Source organism: Tamandua tetradactyla, chromosome 12 (genome assembly GCF_023851605.1).
Source record: "Tamandua tetradactyla isolate mTamTet1 chromosome 12, mTamTet1.pri, whole genome shotgun sequence".
NCBI classification, from domain to species: domain Eukaryota; kingdom Metazoa; phylum Chordata; class Mammalia; order Pilosa; family Myrmecophagidae; genus Tamandua; species Tamandua tetradactyla.
The window spans coordinates 31,862,939-31,878,505 of NC_135338.1; the positions used below are offsets into that span (position 1 = coordinate 31,862,939).

General features: G+C 36.4%; 1 protein-coding gene across 9 annotated transcripts in view; it reads left to right on the top strand.

Moving 5' to 3' along the window:
- PSEN1 (presenilin 1) overlaps positions 1-15,567 on the top strand; it is a 125,729-nt gene that overhangs the window by 50,107 nt on the left and 60,055 nt on the right. For all 9 annotated transcript variants that reach the window (XM_077122950.1, XM_077122954.1, XM_077122955.1 and 6 more), the window contains one exon: positions 2,926-3,067. In XM_077122950.1, coding sequence (XP_076979065.1) covers positions 2,926-3,067 — 142 coding nt within the window. The remainder of the gene's footprint in view (positions 1-2,925; positions 3,068-15,567) is intronic.

Sequence of the window (15,567 nt, forward strand, 5' to 3'; positions counted from 1 at the left end):
TTCACTTTCATAATTTGCAAATATATATTTATTTACATTATCTAATGCCTGGTTTCCTTCTCTATTGCAAGCTCTATGTGGGTATTTTATCTCCATGGCCAGGCATATAAAAAATATTTGCTCATTAAGGAATTTTTCAATGAAAGGATGATTACATAATGCAAATTTGCACTTTTCTGGACTCGTGAGAACTGTTCTTTAGATTTTCTGGTGGTACTGGTATCAGCCTTTGCCTCTAAAAAAGTGCTTTGATTGTCTCTAGGACTCTCATGTGGCTCAAATAAGAGTTTTAACTGAGTTTTAGAATTTGAAATTGGGAAGTGTCTGAAAAACTGTAGTGTTCTGAAAGCAAAAGCTTAAGTGAAGGGCAGGGATTGGAGACAATAGCTAAAAGGGATTAGAAAATATTGTATGTATAAATTAGGCTTGTGCTTGACTACATATTATAGAATAAGGGTTGGGAAGATACAGCCCATAGGTCAAATCTGGGCTGTCACTTGTATTTGTAAACAAAATTTTATTGGGACACAGCCATGCCCATTCGTTTATGGATTGTGTATGACTGCTTTCACACTACAGTGACAGAGTTGGATAATTGTAATAGACACTGTGTAGCCTATTAAGCTTAAATTTACCATATGGCCCTTTGCATAAAAAATTTGCTGACCCCTGTTATAGAAAAAGAAAATAACTGGTTTAAATGATATGTATATGTCATTACATAGAGGTAGGTAATCCAGATTGGTATAGCAGCTTCACAGTCATCAAGGGCTTGGACTCCTTTGTTTCTTCTTTAGCTTCTATCTGCCAGGCTACTTCAGGGTCCAGTGTGACTGCTGGAACCCAACCTTCATTCCAGACACAGGGAAAAAGGAAGGAGTAATAGAGAGAAGGACATAAACACAAGGCACGTCTCAGCAGAATCAATTCATTTCTTAGAAGTTCCTCACAATGCATCTGCTTCTTTTTTTATCTTTTTTTTTTTAACTTTTTTTATTGTATAGTATAACATATATACAAAGCAAAAAAATAAAAAGCAATAGTTTTCAAAGCACTCTTCAACAAGTAGTTACAGGACAGATCCCAGAGTTTGTCATGGGCTACCATACAGTCCTCTCAGAATTTTCCTTCTAGCTGCTTGAGAATTGCTTATGTCTTTAACAGTCTCATGGCCACTTCTAACTGTAAAGGAGTCAGTATTGAAGTACTTTACCTGGGAACAGTGGCACTGGAATAAAGTGTTTAGAATGAGAAACCAGGGGAAAATAGGTATGCGACATTATCTTAAGCTAATTCCTGTTTCGGTTACCCTACGGATGAAAGACAATAATTTTAAGCCATGTTTCCTTCCTCTGAAAACCACTTGTAGCCTAGGTAATTTATGTGGCAGAATCTGGTTCTTGAACAAATTACTATTAAACTGTGGGAAAAATGTTTTGGTGAGGTAATTATTTCAATATAAAGCATCCACTAGATGGAGCCAATGTCTGTCTCAAATGTAAGTTCACCTCTATTTTAGATATTTCCCTTTATTTTGAAACAGTGCTTTTAGTTTTAGGGTATAGTGCTTTTTTTTTGACAAGTAAGAGCATTTATTGGGGGCTTACATGGGGCCCTCATCCTTGGAAGTAGAAAGAGAGACAGCAGTTCCTTGCTCTGGTGGTCCACATTGATCAGAGGGGAAGGCAGGGTTTTATAGTGGGCATGGACAGAGAAGACACAGGTCCAAGAGAGTCATGTACATGATTGCCAGCAAAGTTAAGTTTCTTTATATATATATATATATATATTTTTTTTTTATTGAGATCTCTTCCTACAATACAGCCCATCCAGAGTATACAGTCAGTGGCTCCACAATGTTATCACCATGGTTATGTTTTCATCACCATAATCGTTTTTAGAATATTTAATCACTCCAGAAAAAGAGATAAAAAGAAAAACTCATACATCCCATACCCCTAATCCCTCCTCTCTCATTGACCACCAGTATTTTAATCTACCCAATTTTTTACCTTTTATTACCCCTATTATTTATTTAATTCTTATTCTTATTTTTTTTATACTCATCTGTCCATGTCCTGGACAGATCAGACACAAGGTTTTCACAGTCACATGTTCACATTGTAAAAGCTGTATAATTATACAGTCATCTTCAAGAATCAAGGCTATTGGAACACAGTTCAACATTTTGAGGTACTTCCTTCTAGCCACTCCAGTACACCCTAAACTAAAAAAGGTTATCTATATAATGCATAAGAATAACCTCCAGGATAACTTCTTGACTCTGTTTGAAATCTCTCAGCCATTGACACTCTACTTTGTCTCATTTCACTCTTCCCCCTCTTGGTCAAGAAGCCTTTCTTAATCCCATGATGCCAGGTCCTGGCTCATTCCGGGATTTCTGTCCCACATTGGTAGGAAAATTTACACCCCCGGGAGTCATGTCCCATATAGAGGGGAGAGCAGTGAGTTCACCTGCAGAATTGGCTTAGAGAGAGAAGCCATATCTGAACAATAAAAGGACTCTCTCGGAGGTTGTGGGGGTGACTTTTAGACAAAATTATAAGAAGCCATAGCTTCTCCTTTGCAGGATTAAGTTTCATAGGGGCATACCCCAAGATTGAGGGCTCAGCCTATTGAATTGGTTGCCCCCACTGCTTGTGAGAATATCAAGACTTCCCCAGATGGGGAAGTTTAATATTTCCTCCTTTCTCCCCAGTCCCCCAAGAAGACTTTTTAAATTAGAGTATAGCTTTTTTCCTAGGTTAAAGACTTTTGACCAGAAGATGAGATGGAAGAAAATGACCTGCAGGGTATTAATTAAATCAAGGAAAAAGAAAACAAATCTCTGGTGTTGGAAGGTGTATGTGGTTTGTGATATCCATTAACGCTTACCTGAACCTTTTTTGTTTTGTTTTATTATAGAATCTATACCCCATTCACTGAAGACACAGAGACTGTGGGCCAGAGAGCCCTGCACTCGATTCTGAATGCTGCCATCATGATCAGCGTCATTGTTGTCATGACTATCCTCCTGGTGGTTCTCTATAAATACAGGTGCTATAAGGTGAGCATGAGACAGAGAGCTTTGCTTTCTACCTGGTTCTTTTTATGATTGGATTTTCCTATCATAGATAACTTACTTGGTCTATCAAAGAAGAAGGATTTCTGTTCTGGAGCCAAGTTAATTTTTTTTTTACCCCCTCATTGTGGAACATTTTAAAAATACAAAAATGCATAAATGGAAAACAAACATTTTCATATAATATCACACGGTCTAAGTGATTTTAACATTTCATTTTGCAGTAGACTTAGAGTATTCCATAGGGATATATCCCAAAACTTTTGTGAATCCTCTTACAAATAGGTTATAATTGTCCCCATAAAATGAGATATGACTAAAAACTTTCAGATTTTCATATTTGAGGATAAAACGATATACCCAAATAAAGATGCTGGTGTTGAATTCATTGGTGATTGACCAGATCCTCATTTCTGAACTAGTAGCCATCTATTCCCCCACCATCTCTCTGGCAATATCACTAATTTTGTGCATTAAAGGATACATACTCAACCCCATCTCCCCCATCCTCTCATTCTCTAACTAAGTGACTCCTGAATCTGGCAGGTGTTTCAGATTCATGCCTCAGGAAAATAATTGATTATTACAAGTCATGGACCTTTAGAGTCATTTTCAAAGAATACATGTTATGTATATAAACTTTCCAAATATTAAGGTCTATTCTATTCCTTCTAGCATTTATTACTGTGTGTGTGTGTATTTTTTTTTGACATGGGCAGGCGCCAGGAACCAAACACAGGTCTCTGACATGGCAGGTGAGAGTTCTGCCACTATCTCACTGCCCTACTATATATTTTTTTAATATGGTTAAAATGATATATATATAATCAATGTTTATCATTTCTTAACTTTTACTTTGGCATAAGCATTTTTCCATGTTATAAATACTTAGAAAATATTTCTCCTGGCTATGGAATATTTGACTCAATGGGAATGTTGTAATTTACTTCCCCTAATTTCCCTAATGTTGGATTTTTAAAATTGTTTCCAGATTTACATTATTATTAAAAAAAACAGTGACTGTATTTGTACTTAGAGTTTTTTATTTTTCACATTATTTCCTTAGGGTAAAGCTCTAGACATGGAATTTCTGGGGCACATTATGTACATGTTTTTAACTCTCTTTATTAAATTAAAAAAAATTTTGAATTTTGAATAGTGAATGAGAATCTCTATTTTTGCCCCATCTTCACCACATTTAATTAAAAAAAAAATTGTTCTAGGCATTCCTAGATTATACCATCTCAGTCTTTAACATCTATCTTTCCTTTGCCTAGAGTGTATAATAATAGTGAAAAAAATTGTTTTAATTTTTACAGGCAAAACAAAATGTCTGAATTTGCATTTAGTCAATTATTAGTAAGATCGAATGAATACCTTTTCCATGCTCACAAAAGCTAAAATTATACAGAGTTTAACCTTGGTATTTGTTGAGCCATTGACTGGGTAGTGTTAAACCAAAATGATGATCATTTGTGGTCTGACATTAGTCAGGATAAGGAGAACACTGAAGATGAAAAGTATGAAAGATGATGACAGGCAGTCATCAACACTCAGGAAATCAGAGTACAAAGGCTGCAAATCCATGCTCAGAAACATTGTCTTTCCCTTTAAATATGCTCCTGTCTTAATTATTTTTCTTTATCCTTTTTCTCACCATAGATATTTTGTCTGTGTGTGTTTACTTTCTAGTTCCATTTCTCCTCTTTATTAGAGATACTTTGTGATTTTTATCTGAATGATATACTACTTTTGTTATTTCATTCTTTTTCAGATTTTATTGGAGGGATGGAATTCTTGTTTTCTTTTTTGTAGTCTAAAGTTTACTCCCAGTTTTTCTGCCTGTCCTTTTCTTAAAATACGTGGCTCAATGGAGTTTTGGACACTTCCTGATTTCAACACTTACTACAAAACTACAGTAATCAAACCAGTGTGGTACTGGTCCAAGAACAGGCATATAGACCAATGGAATCAAATGACAAATTGAAAAATAAACCCATGTATCTATGCCTAATTGATTTTAGGGAAAAAATAGTCTTTTCAACAAATAAAACCAGGAAAACTGAATATCCATATGCAAAAGAATGAAAGTGCACCCCTTCCTAATACCATATAGAAAAATTAACTCAAAATGGAGTTTTGAGCTAAAACTTTAAAACTAGAAGAAAACAGAGGGAAATAACTTCAGGACCTTGTATTAGGCAGTGGATTCTTTGACTTTATGGCAAATATAGCAACCAAAATGAAAAACTTTTGTGTATCAGAAGATATTATCAGGAAAGTAAAAAGACAGTTTACAGAATAGGAGAAAATATTTGGAAACTTAATTTGTTTTCATGTCCTAAGTATTCTCAAAGCAATACCATGACATGGTTTGGCTTAAACAATAAAGAATTTATTTGCTCATGGTTGAGGCCAGGAAAATGTCCAGATCTAGTCGTCATCAAGGCGATACTGTCTTCCTGAAGCCAGTTGCCAGAGATCCTCAGTTCCTCTGCCACATGGCAAGATGCAGTTCCTGTGCCACATGGCAAGATACATGACATCATCTACTGGTCGTTCCCTTCTCTTCTGGGTTTTGTTGCTTTTAGCTTCTTGCTTCTGTGGCTTTTTCTCTCTCTCTTTCTGTATTCATTCCATTTATGAAGGATTCCAGTGAGACAGTTAATACCCATCCTGAATGAAGTCACACCTTAGCTGAAGTAGCCTCATCAAAAGGTTCTACTTAACAATGGGTTTACACCAAAAGGAATAGGTAAAATTTAAGAACATGTTTCTCTGGGGCACATACAGCTTCAACCCACTATACCATATGTATCTGTTAAGATTTTAATATCTGGATATATAAAGAACTTCTATAACTCAACAATAAGTAGTTAAATCACCCAGTTAAAAAATGGGCAGAGGACTTTGTGCCAATTTGAAACTATTAAGTACTCCAGAAAAGCTGTGTTTTAATCCTGAACCAAATTGGGGAGGTGGGGCAAGATGGCAGCTTAGCAAGGTGTGGGATTTAGTTTGTCCTCCAGAGCAGCTAGTAAATAGCCAGAAACAGTACAGAACAACTGCTGGGGCCACATCAGTGACCAGACACACAGTGTACCCCAGTCTGGACCAGCTGGACTGACTGCGAGCCCCTCCCAGTACTGTGAGTTCACCAAGCCTCTGCAGTTGGTGCCCCTCTCCCACAGGCTGCTTTCCAGAGGGGAAAGGAAAGGGACTTTACTAGCAGCCGGGGCTGAGTGCAACAAAACTCCAATTATGGAATTAATTCACAAATTCTGACTACTAAAAATAGGCCCCCAGCTTAGCTGAACCTCCAGTAAAAGCAAAGGTAGCTGGGTTTTGCCCCAGGGCAGAGGGGGCAGGGCTGACAGAAAAAGAAAAAAAAAACAGGTTTATTTTGGAGCTGAAAAGGTCTGGGCTCTGCAGTAAAGGAGGGGGCACATAGGACCTGGAGATTCAAGAGCAGCATACCAACTTAAGCTCTTGATTGGCAAACCCGAGGAATGGGGTCCTGCTCTGAAAATGATTTTTATTTTTCTGTTTTGTGGCTGTGTTTCTACAGCTTGATTACTTTTTGGATAGAGCTGCAAGGCTTCTCGGGCTCCACTGCCCCAGGCATAGGCAGAATTGAGCTTGTTTGAGAGCTTGTCTGGAGCCTGTGCCTTCCCCAGGAGAGGGGTGGGGCCCAGCTCAGGTGGAATCCCTCCCTCAAGGAATTCAGACCCCAGGGTCTGGAAAACTGAAGCGATTAAAGCCAGTCTACAACCTCTCTTCTGTCTCCACCACATCCCCAGCAGGAAGAGTCTGCTGAAGTAAAAGGTACCGCATCAGCTTATGCTGGTGGGACCTGCAGGCAGAAAAGCACCACGTATTGGGCAGGATAGGAAGAACACAAAGTCCAGAGACTACATAGAAAACCTTTTAATCTGCTGGGTCTCACCCTCAGGGAAAACTAATGTAGGTGACTCTTTCTTCCTGAGAGGAGACCAGTTTGGTCTGGGAAAATCTGACTGGGGTCTATAATACCTAAGTAGACCCTCCTAAGGAGTGGGGGAAAGGCACCATACAGGCAGGACAAGAAACAAAAAAACAAGAACTGAAAAATTCTGATGTACTAAACAAAACCTAAGCTAGAGGACTAAAATAAGCTGAACTGAATGTCAAAGAACAGATAGACACCAAAGTCATCCAGCAAGAAAATCTTAGGGAAAAAAATGTAAACAATCTCCAGAATAAACTAATTAAGGTAATTAAATGCCTAGCCGCCAGCAAAAAAAAAAAATCATGCTAGGAAAATTGAAGAAATGGCCCAGTCAAAGGAACAAACCAATAATTCAAATGAGACACAGGAGTTGAAACAATTAATTCAGAATTTTCAAACAGACATGGAAAACTTCATCAAAAATCAAATCAGTGAATTGAGGGAGGATATAAAGAAGGCAAGGAATGAACAAAAAGAAGAAATCAAAAGTCTAAAAAAACAAATCACAGAACTTATGGGAATGAAAGGCATAGTAGAAGAGATGAAAAAAAACAATGGAAACCTGCAATGTCAGATTTCAAGAGGCAGCAAGATAGAGTTAGTGAACTGGAGGACAGAACATCTGAAATCCAACAAGCAAAAGAAAATATAGGGAAAAGAATGGAAAAATATGAGCAGGAACTCAGGGAATTGAATAACAACATGAAGTGCACAAACATGCGTGTTGTGGGTGTCCCAGAAGAAGAGAAGGGAAAAGGAGGAGAAAAAACTAATGGAGGAAATTATCACTGAAAATTTCCCAACTCTTATGAAACACTTAAAATTACAGATCCAAGAAGTACAGTGTACCCCAAATAGAATAGATCCAAATAGACATACTCTAAGACACTTACTAATCAGAATGTCAGATGTCAAAGAGAAAGAGAGAATCTTGAAAGCAGCAAGAGAAAAACAACCCATCACATGCAAGGGAAGCCCAATAAGACTATGTGTAGATTTCTCAGCAGTAACCACAGAGGCGAGAAGATGGTGGGATGATATATTTAAGATATCAAAAGATAAAAAATGCCAACCAAGAACTCTATATCCAGCAAAACTGTCCTTCAAAAATGAGAGGGAAATTAAAACATTTTCAGACAAAAAATCACTGAGAGAATTTGTGACCAAGAGACCAGCTCTGCAAGAAATACTAAAAGGGAGCACTAGAGACAGATAAGAAAAGACAGGAAAAGAGGTGTGGAGAAGAATATTAAAATGAAGACTATCAGTAAAGGTAAAAAGAAGAAAAATGAGATATGACATTAAAATCCAAAAGGCAAAATGGTAGAAAAAAATACTGCCCGTACAGTAATAACACTAAATGTTAATGGATTAAACTCCCCAATCAAAAGATAAAGGCTGGCAGAATGGATTAAGAAACAGGACCCATCTATCTGCTGTCTACAGGAAATGCATCTTAGACTCAAGGATAAACATAGGTTGAAAGTGAAAGGTTGGGGAAAATATTCCATGCAAATAGCAATCAGAAAAGAGCAGGAGTAGCTATACTAATATCCAACAAATTAGACTTCAAATGTAAAACAGTTAAAAGAGACAAAGAAGGACACTGTGTATTAACAAAAGGGACAATTCAACAAGAAGACATAATCATAAATATTTATGCACCGAGCCAGAATGCTCCAAAATACATGAGGCAGACATTAATCCTGAACCAGTCTTGTGGAGACGGCTGCTTCTTTTAATCTTGATTCAGTACTGTAGGATGGAAACTTTCGATTATATTATCACCACAGAGACATGGTACACCCAATTGTGGATGTGGCCTTTTGATTTGATGGAGATGTGAAGGTGGGTCTTGATTGGTTTACTAGAGTACTTTAAAAGAGGAAACATTTTGGAGAAAGCTTAGATACAGATGCTTGGAGAACAGTTGCTTCAGAGCTGATGGAGACATGGATGTTTGGAGATGCTTGGAGTGCTGATAGAGAGAGCAGATGCCTAGACATGTGCAGAGTCCAGCAGATGTTCCATGTGCCTTCCCAGGAGTTGTTAAGCAAGCCAGGACCCAGAGTTGTGTCCCAGAAGAGCTAAGTAAAGGCCCACAGATTCTTAGAGAGAAACCACTGGCCTCAGAAGCTGGAAGCAAAAGAACTGGAAACAAGGACCAGCAAACTCCAGCCATGTTCCTACCCAGCTGGCAGAGGTGTTCTGAACAGCATCAGTCTTTCTTGAATCAAGGTATCTTTCCCTGGATGCCTTAGTTTGGACATATTTATAGCCTTAGAGTTGTAAACTTGTAACTTATTAAATTCCCTTTTTAAAAGCTATTCCACTTCTGGTATATCTGTATTCCAGCAGCTTAACAAACTGATATAGATTTGAATAAACATTTCTTTAGAAAAGATAGAGAAATGGCATTAACACATGAGAAGATTCTCAACATCAGGAGCCATTAGGGAAATGCAAATTAAACTCATAATGAGATACCACTGCACACCCACTAGAATAACTATTATTTTAAAAATGGGAAAGAACAAAAGCTGGTGAGTTTGCAGAAAAATTGTGATACCTGTGCATTGTAGCTAGGAAGGGAAAATGATGCAGCCTCAGCAAAACAGTTTGGTGGTTCCTCAAAAAGTTAAACATAGAGTTACCATATGATCTGGCTGTCCAATTTCTAGATATATATCCAAAAGAATTGGAAGCAGGGACTTCAGATGGATAGTTGCACATCGCCATTTGTAGCATTATTCACAGTAGCCAAGAGGTGGAAGCAACCCAAGTATGAGTCAACAATGAATGGATAAATAAAATGTGGTGTATACATACAATGGAATATTATTTATTCAGAAAAAGAATGAAAATCTGATACGTTCTACAACATGGATGACTCATGAAGACGACATCTTGAGTGAAATAAGCCAGACCCAAAAGCATAGATGTTATATGAAAGAATAGTTATATGAAATACCTAGAATATATAGCATATATGCAAATTTATAAAGAAGATAGTGGACTACAGGTTACCAAGGCCAGCGATATGAGGGAATGGGGAATTAATACAGTGGTGATGGTGACAGAACATTGTGAATGTGATTAATGCCACTGAATTATATGCTTGAGAGTGAGATGGGAAATTTTATATTGTATACATGTAACAGCAATTAAAAGACCAAAGGAAACTGGCAATTAAATGAAATGTGTAATCCTGGACTGAACCTAATAATCGAAGAGAAAATGAATAATAGACATTATTAGGGCAATTAAAAAATATTGGAGTAGACTATATATATCAATGTTAAATTTCTTGATAATTATATTTAATGTGGCTACTTGTGAATATCCATGTTCTTCGGAAATATACATGAAAGTATTAAATGCATAGGAGCATGATGTATGCAACCTACTCTCATATGAATAGAAAATAGAAGGAAAGGAAGCAAAAAATTTGTGACAAAATGTTAAAAGTTGGGTAAATCGGGGTAGAGCATGTATTAAAATTCTCTGTATTATTTTTGTAACTTTCCCTTAAGTTCAAAATTATTTCAAAATAATTTTTTTTAAACTGTGATTGAATTCATTGTTATATCATTTTCCATACTTTTCTGGTTAACTGTGTCTTTTGCCACTTAAAGAGTTAATAGTATAGGGTGCACTAGTGGTTCAGTGGTAGACTGCTCGCCTTCCATACAGGGGACCTGGGTTTGATTCCTGGACCATGCACCTAAAAAAGGAAAAAGAGTTAATAGTATCAATGGAAAGTGTGAAAGGGTACAAATGAAGAGGAGTCCCAGAGAGGCCTTATTTGCAGTGGCTAGAATTTCTAATACTATCTTTAATGAGAGTGGTGAGAGTTGACATCCTCAGTCTTAGGGGGAAAGCATTCAGTCTGTCACCACTAAGTGTGATGTTAATTGTAGGTTATTTGTGGATACTGTTTATCAGGTTAAAGAAATTCCTTTCTATTCCTGGATGAGAGGGTGGTGAATTTTGTCAAATACTTTTTCTGCATCAATTAACATGATTATATGACTTTTCCAATTTAAACTGTAAAAATGGAGACTTATAATAAATGAATTCAGCAAAGTAGCATGGTACCAGATAAACACTCAAAAATCAGTAGTGTCTCTATACATGAACAGTGAAATCAATCAGAAGAAATTAAAAAAATTCTATTCACAATAACAACTAAAGAACCAAATATTTAGGAATAAATATAACCAAGGATGTAAAGCACTTGTACATAGGAAAATCCAAAACATTGCTAAAAGAAATCAAAGAATTTGTAAATAAGTAGAAGGACATTCCATGTTATGGATTGGAAGACTAAATATTAAGATGTCGATTCTACTTGTTTCAGTTTGCTAAAACTGCTTGAAATGTAATATACCAGAAGTGGGTTTGCTTTTAGAACGGGGATTTATTAGCTTGCTAATTTACAGTTTTAAGGCCATGGAAATGTCCAAATTAAGACATCAACAGGACAATGCCTTCTCTGAAGAAAGGCTGCTGGCATTTGGGACACCATTCTCACATGGGAAGGCATTTGGCCACTGTCTGGTGGTTCTCTCTCCGGGATTTTGTTGCTTTCAGCTTCAGGCTTCAGTGAAAACTACGTGTGGGGTATATGGAAACTGTTTTCTCTATGCTTTTTCTAGTAAAAAATTACAGAAAAAAATTGCTTTGAGGCAGTACAATGGAGTGGCTAGGACCTCTGATTCTAGAACCAGACATCCAGATTTGCATCTAACCCTGTCACTTGATAGATTAGTGACTTCGGCAGTTGATGTAGTTCTCATTTCTTCAGCTGTAAAATGGTGATGGTAATAGTACTTACTCAGAGTTATAAGGGTTAAATGAGTTAATATGCATAAAGCACTTGAAATAGTGCCTGGCACCCAGGAATTTCTGAATATACTACCTATTTATTCTTATATTTAAAAACAAGTGATTTTGATGTATTGTTCTGAACTGTTCTCATAGATCTTGGGTTTTTCTCACGCTGTACCTCTGACTCGAACTTCCTTTGTTGTTAATGTATATGTGTGTGTGGCACATTGTGTTCTCTAATTTAAAAAAACAACTTTGGGAAAAAAAAAGTGGTAGCTTTTGTTGATTAAATATTTTTGAAGCTTGAACTGGTCTTCCATTCCTGGGATAAGTCATACTTATTCACTTGGTTGTGGTATATTATTCTTTTGATAATATTGCTATATTTGATTTGTATTATTTTGTTGAGGATTTTACTTTTGTGTTCATGAGACATATCATTTGATAGTTTTTTCTTTTTCTGTCCTTACTTTGGTATCAGAGTAATAATGGTCTCATAAAATGAGTTGGGAAATGTTCCTTCGTCTTCTGTGTGCTGCAAGAAATTGCATAGAATCAATGCTATTTCTTTTTTAAAGATATGGTAAAATTTGCCAATGAAACCTCTTATGCCTGAAATTTTCTTTTTGGAGATTTTAGACTGTAAATTCACAATCTTTGGGCAGTGCAAGGGTAGCTCACTGGTAGAATTCTTTCCCCACAATACAGAAAACCTGGGTTCAATTCCTGGACCCTGCACTTCTTCTCCCCCCCCAAAAAAATTCACAATCTTTAATAGTTAAAAGACTATTCAGCATATGTCTTTCCTATTAACTTGTCGCTGTCTACTTAGAATCAATATATTGCCACTTCAAATGGAATGTAAAAATCTTATATTACACTCTTCCCTCTTTATCTTATACTTATTACATCTACATTCATTACATTATATATATAAGTATATACATATTATATATATAATAAGTATATACTTATATATTACATCTACATTCATCTACATCTACAAAAACACCATCATATGGTGTCATAATTTTTACTTTCAACTATCAAATGTATTTTAAAAGAACTCAGTAGGAGAAGAGTAATTTATTATATTTACCCAGATATTTTTCCATAGTTGCTCTTCCTTTGGTCATGATATTCTAAGTTTCCTTCTGGCATTATTTTCCCTCTATTTGAACAGTTTCCTTTAGCAGTTTTTTTAGAGCAGGTCTGCTGGCCTCAAATTCTGTTAGTTTTCCCACATCTTAGAGGGAAACTAGGGTTCTTATTTTACCATTAATCCCGAAGAATATTTTTACTAGACAGAGAATTCTGTCTTGATGGTTCTTTTTTCAGTGTTTTAAAAATGGTGTTCTACTTGCTTCTAGCTTCTGTAGTTTCTGATAAGACATCCCGCAGTAATTTGAAGCATTGTTCATAATATGTCTTTTTTTTCCTGGTCATTTTCGTGATTTTATTTTACTTTAGTTATTAGCAGTTTAATTGTTTGTGTATGGATTTGCTTATCCAGTTTGGTGTTTGCTGAGTTGCTTGAATCTCTAAGTTTTGTCTTTTGCCCAATTTGTGAGGTTTTTAACCATTATTTCTTCTTCTATACTGCCTTCTTTATCTTCTTCTTCCAAGACTTTGATGACACAAGTGTTAGTTCTTTTATTATTGTCCTACAGGTCTCTGAGGCTCTGTCTCTTTTTTTTACAATCTTATTTCTCACCCTTGTTTAGTTGGATAAATTTTTTTTAAAACTGATCCATCTTTGGATTTACTGGTTCCTTTGTCATCTGTATTCTGTTATTGAGCCCATTCAGTAAGTTTTTTATTTTGGATATTTTTAGTTCTAAAATTTCTTCTTTATATCTTCTACTTTTTTTCTTTCTGTTTTTCCTTTTATAGCAAGAATATTTGCCCTTACTTCTTAAAGCATTTTTATAATAGTTACTTTAAAGGTTGTCATTTCAACATTGATGTCTGTTGAGTCTTTTTTCATGCAAATTGAGTTTTTCTAGTTCTTTCTATGCTAAGTAATTTTGTATTGTATCTTGGACATTCTGAATATTATCTTATGAGTGTCTGGGTCTTGTTTAAATCCTACAAAGAATGTTCATATTTTGTTTTTTTGGCCAGTCAGTCTTTTGGGTTCAGGCAGCAAGCTCCTTGCTTGGCGTCACATCTCCAGCTAATCAAAGTTAATACCCCAGTTGGGTGTGTCATATCTCCCAAAATCTAATCAAAGGATTCCACCCTACAGTAATGGCTGCTCCTACAAAATGGAATTAGGATTAAAACATGGCTTTTCTGAAGTACATAATATTTTCAAAACAGCACGGTGTTCTATCTATACTTCAATTGAAAAAGTCTGTGTGGTGTTGTTTAGATTCATATCCACGTGTGTGTACCTCAAAGTGAGCTTACAAGTTCATAAATAAGTTTAAAAAATATTTTTCCTGAGCTTCTGTCTTTCTGTCATCTCCAGGTACTTTCTGGTTCTCTTGGGCTTCCATTTCCCATTCCTCCAACCAGAAAGCTGGGCATTATGTCCTGCATGTCAGAGCCAAGAAGAAAGAGGGAAATAAACTATGGCCATACACCCCACTCTCTCAGAACTATAGCTCCTCTGCCAGAGAGGAAATTTCTCCTTTGACATTTTAGGCTCACGCTTCTGCTACAGGATTGTTTAGGGCCTGGGTGTGAGAGAAAAATGAAAAAAATGAGAAAAGAAAAGCTGGATTTCTGCATTCTGTTAGAGTACTACGAGACCCCTTTTTTGCTCCTCAAGCCAGAATTAGAGGATATCTCCTTGAACATTTATTGTCTCACTAATGTCCATGCTGGGTTTCAGGTTTGCTGAGTTCAGGCCGGGGGATACTGGAGAAAAAAAAAGTGGTATACACACTGCCACTTTAGTGGAACTTTGCATTCTCTTCTATCCCAACCCACCTGCCTCTATTTACTTTAGAGTCCTCAAGTAGCTGCTCTATGCATTCTGTCCAGGTTTTGTGGTTGCATTACTCCATTTTACCTGGAACCTGTCTTTATATTTTTGGTAACTTTTGTGTATCTTTAAGTTTTGCATCATTTTAGACAGACTTTTGTTTTTTAAAATGTTTTTATAGTGAAATAAAATATTTATACAAAAAAAGGAATAATTTTCAAAGTGCATTTTACCAAGTGATTGCAGAACAGATTTCAAAGTTTGATATGGGTTACCCTTTCACATTTTCAGGTTTTTCCTTCTAACTGCTTTAAAACCCTAACAGCTAAAAGAAATATCATTATAGTGCTTCAACAGTTATACTTGTTTGTTAAATCCTATCTTCTCTGTTATAACTCCTCTTTCTCCTTTGATCCTTCCTACTCCCAAACTATAGGGGTCTTTGGGCTATGCCCATTCTAACCTTTTCATGTTAAAAAGGGGTGTAGACAATATAGGACAGGTGGATGAAATTAGTTCTAGGAGAGGCTGGCCTTTCTGGTTTTCAGGATTTATCTGGCCTAGGAGCCCTTGGAGGTTATAGATTTCAGGAAAGTAAATTTAGTACATGAAACATCTGTAAAGTCTCAGATAGAGCCTTACGTGTTCTTTAGGGTGAACAGGAATGGTGTTTGTTGGGTTATGGCAAGCTATGGTAATTAGCAATATCTAGCTTTATACAAGTAGCCTTCAGAA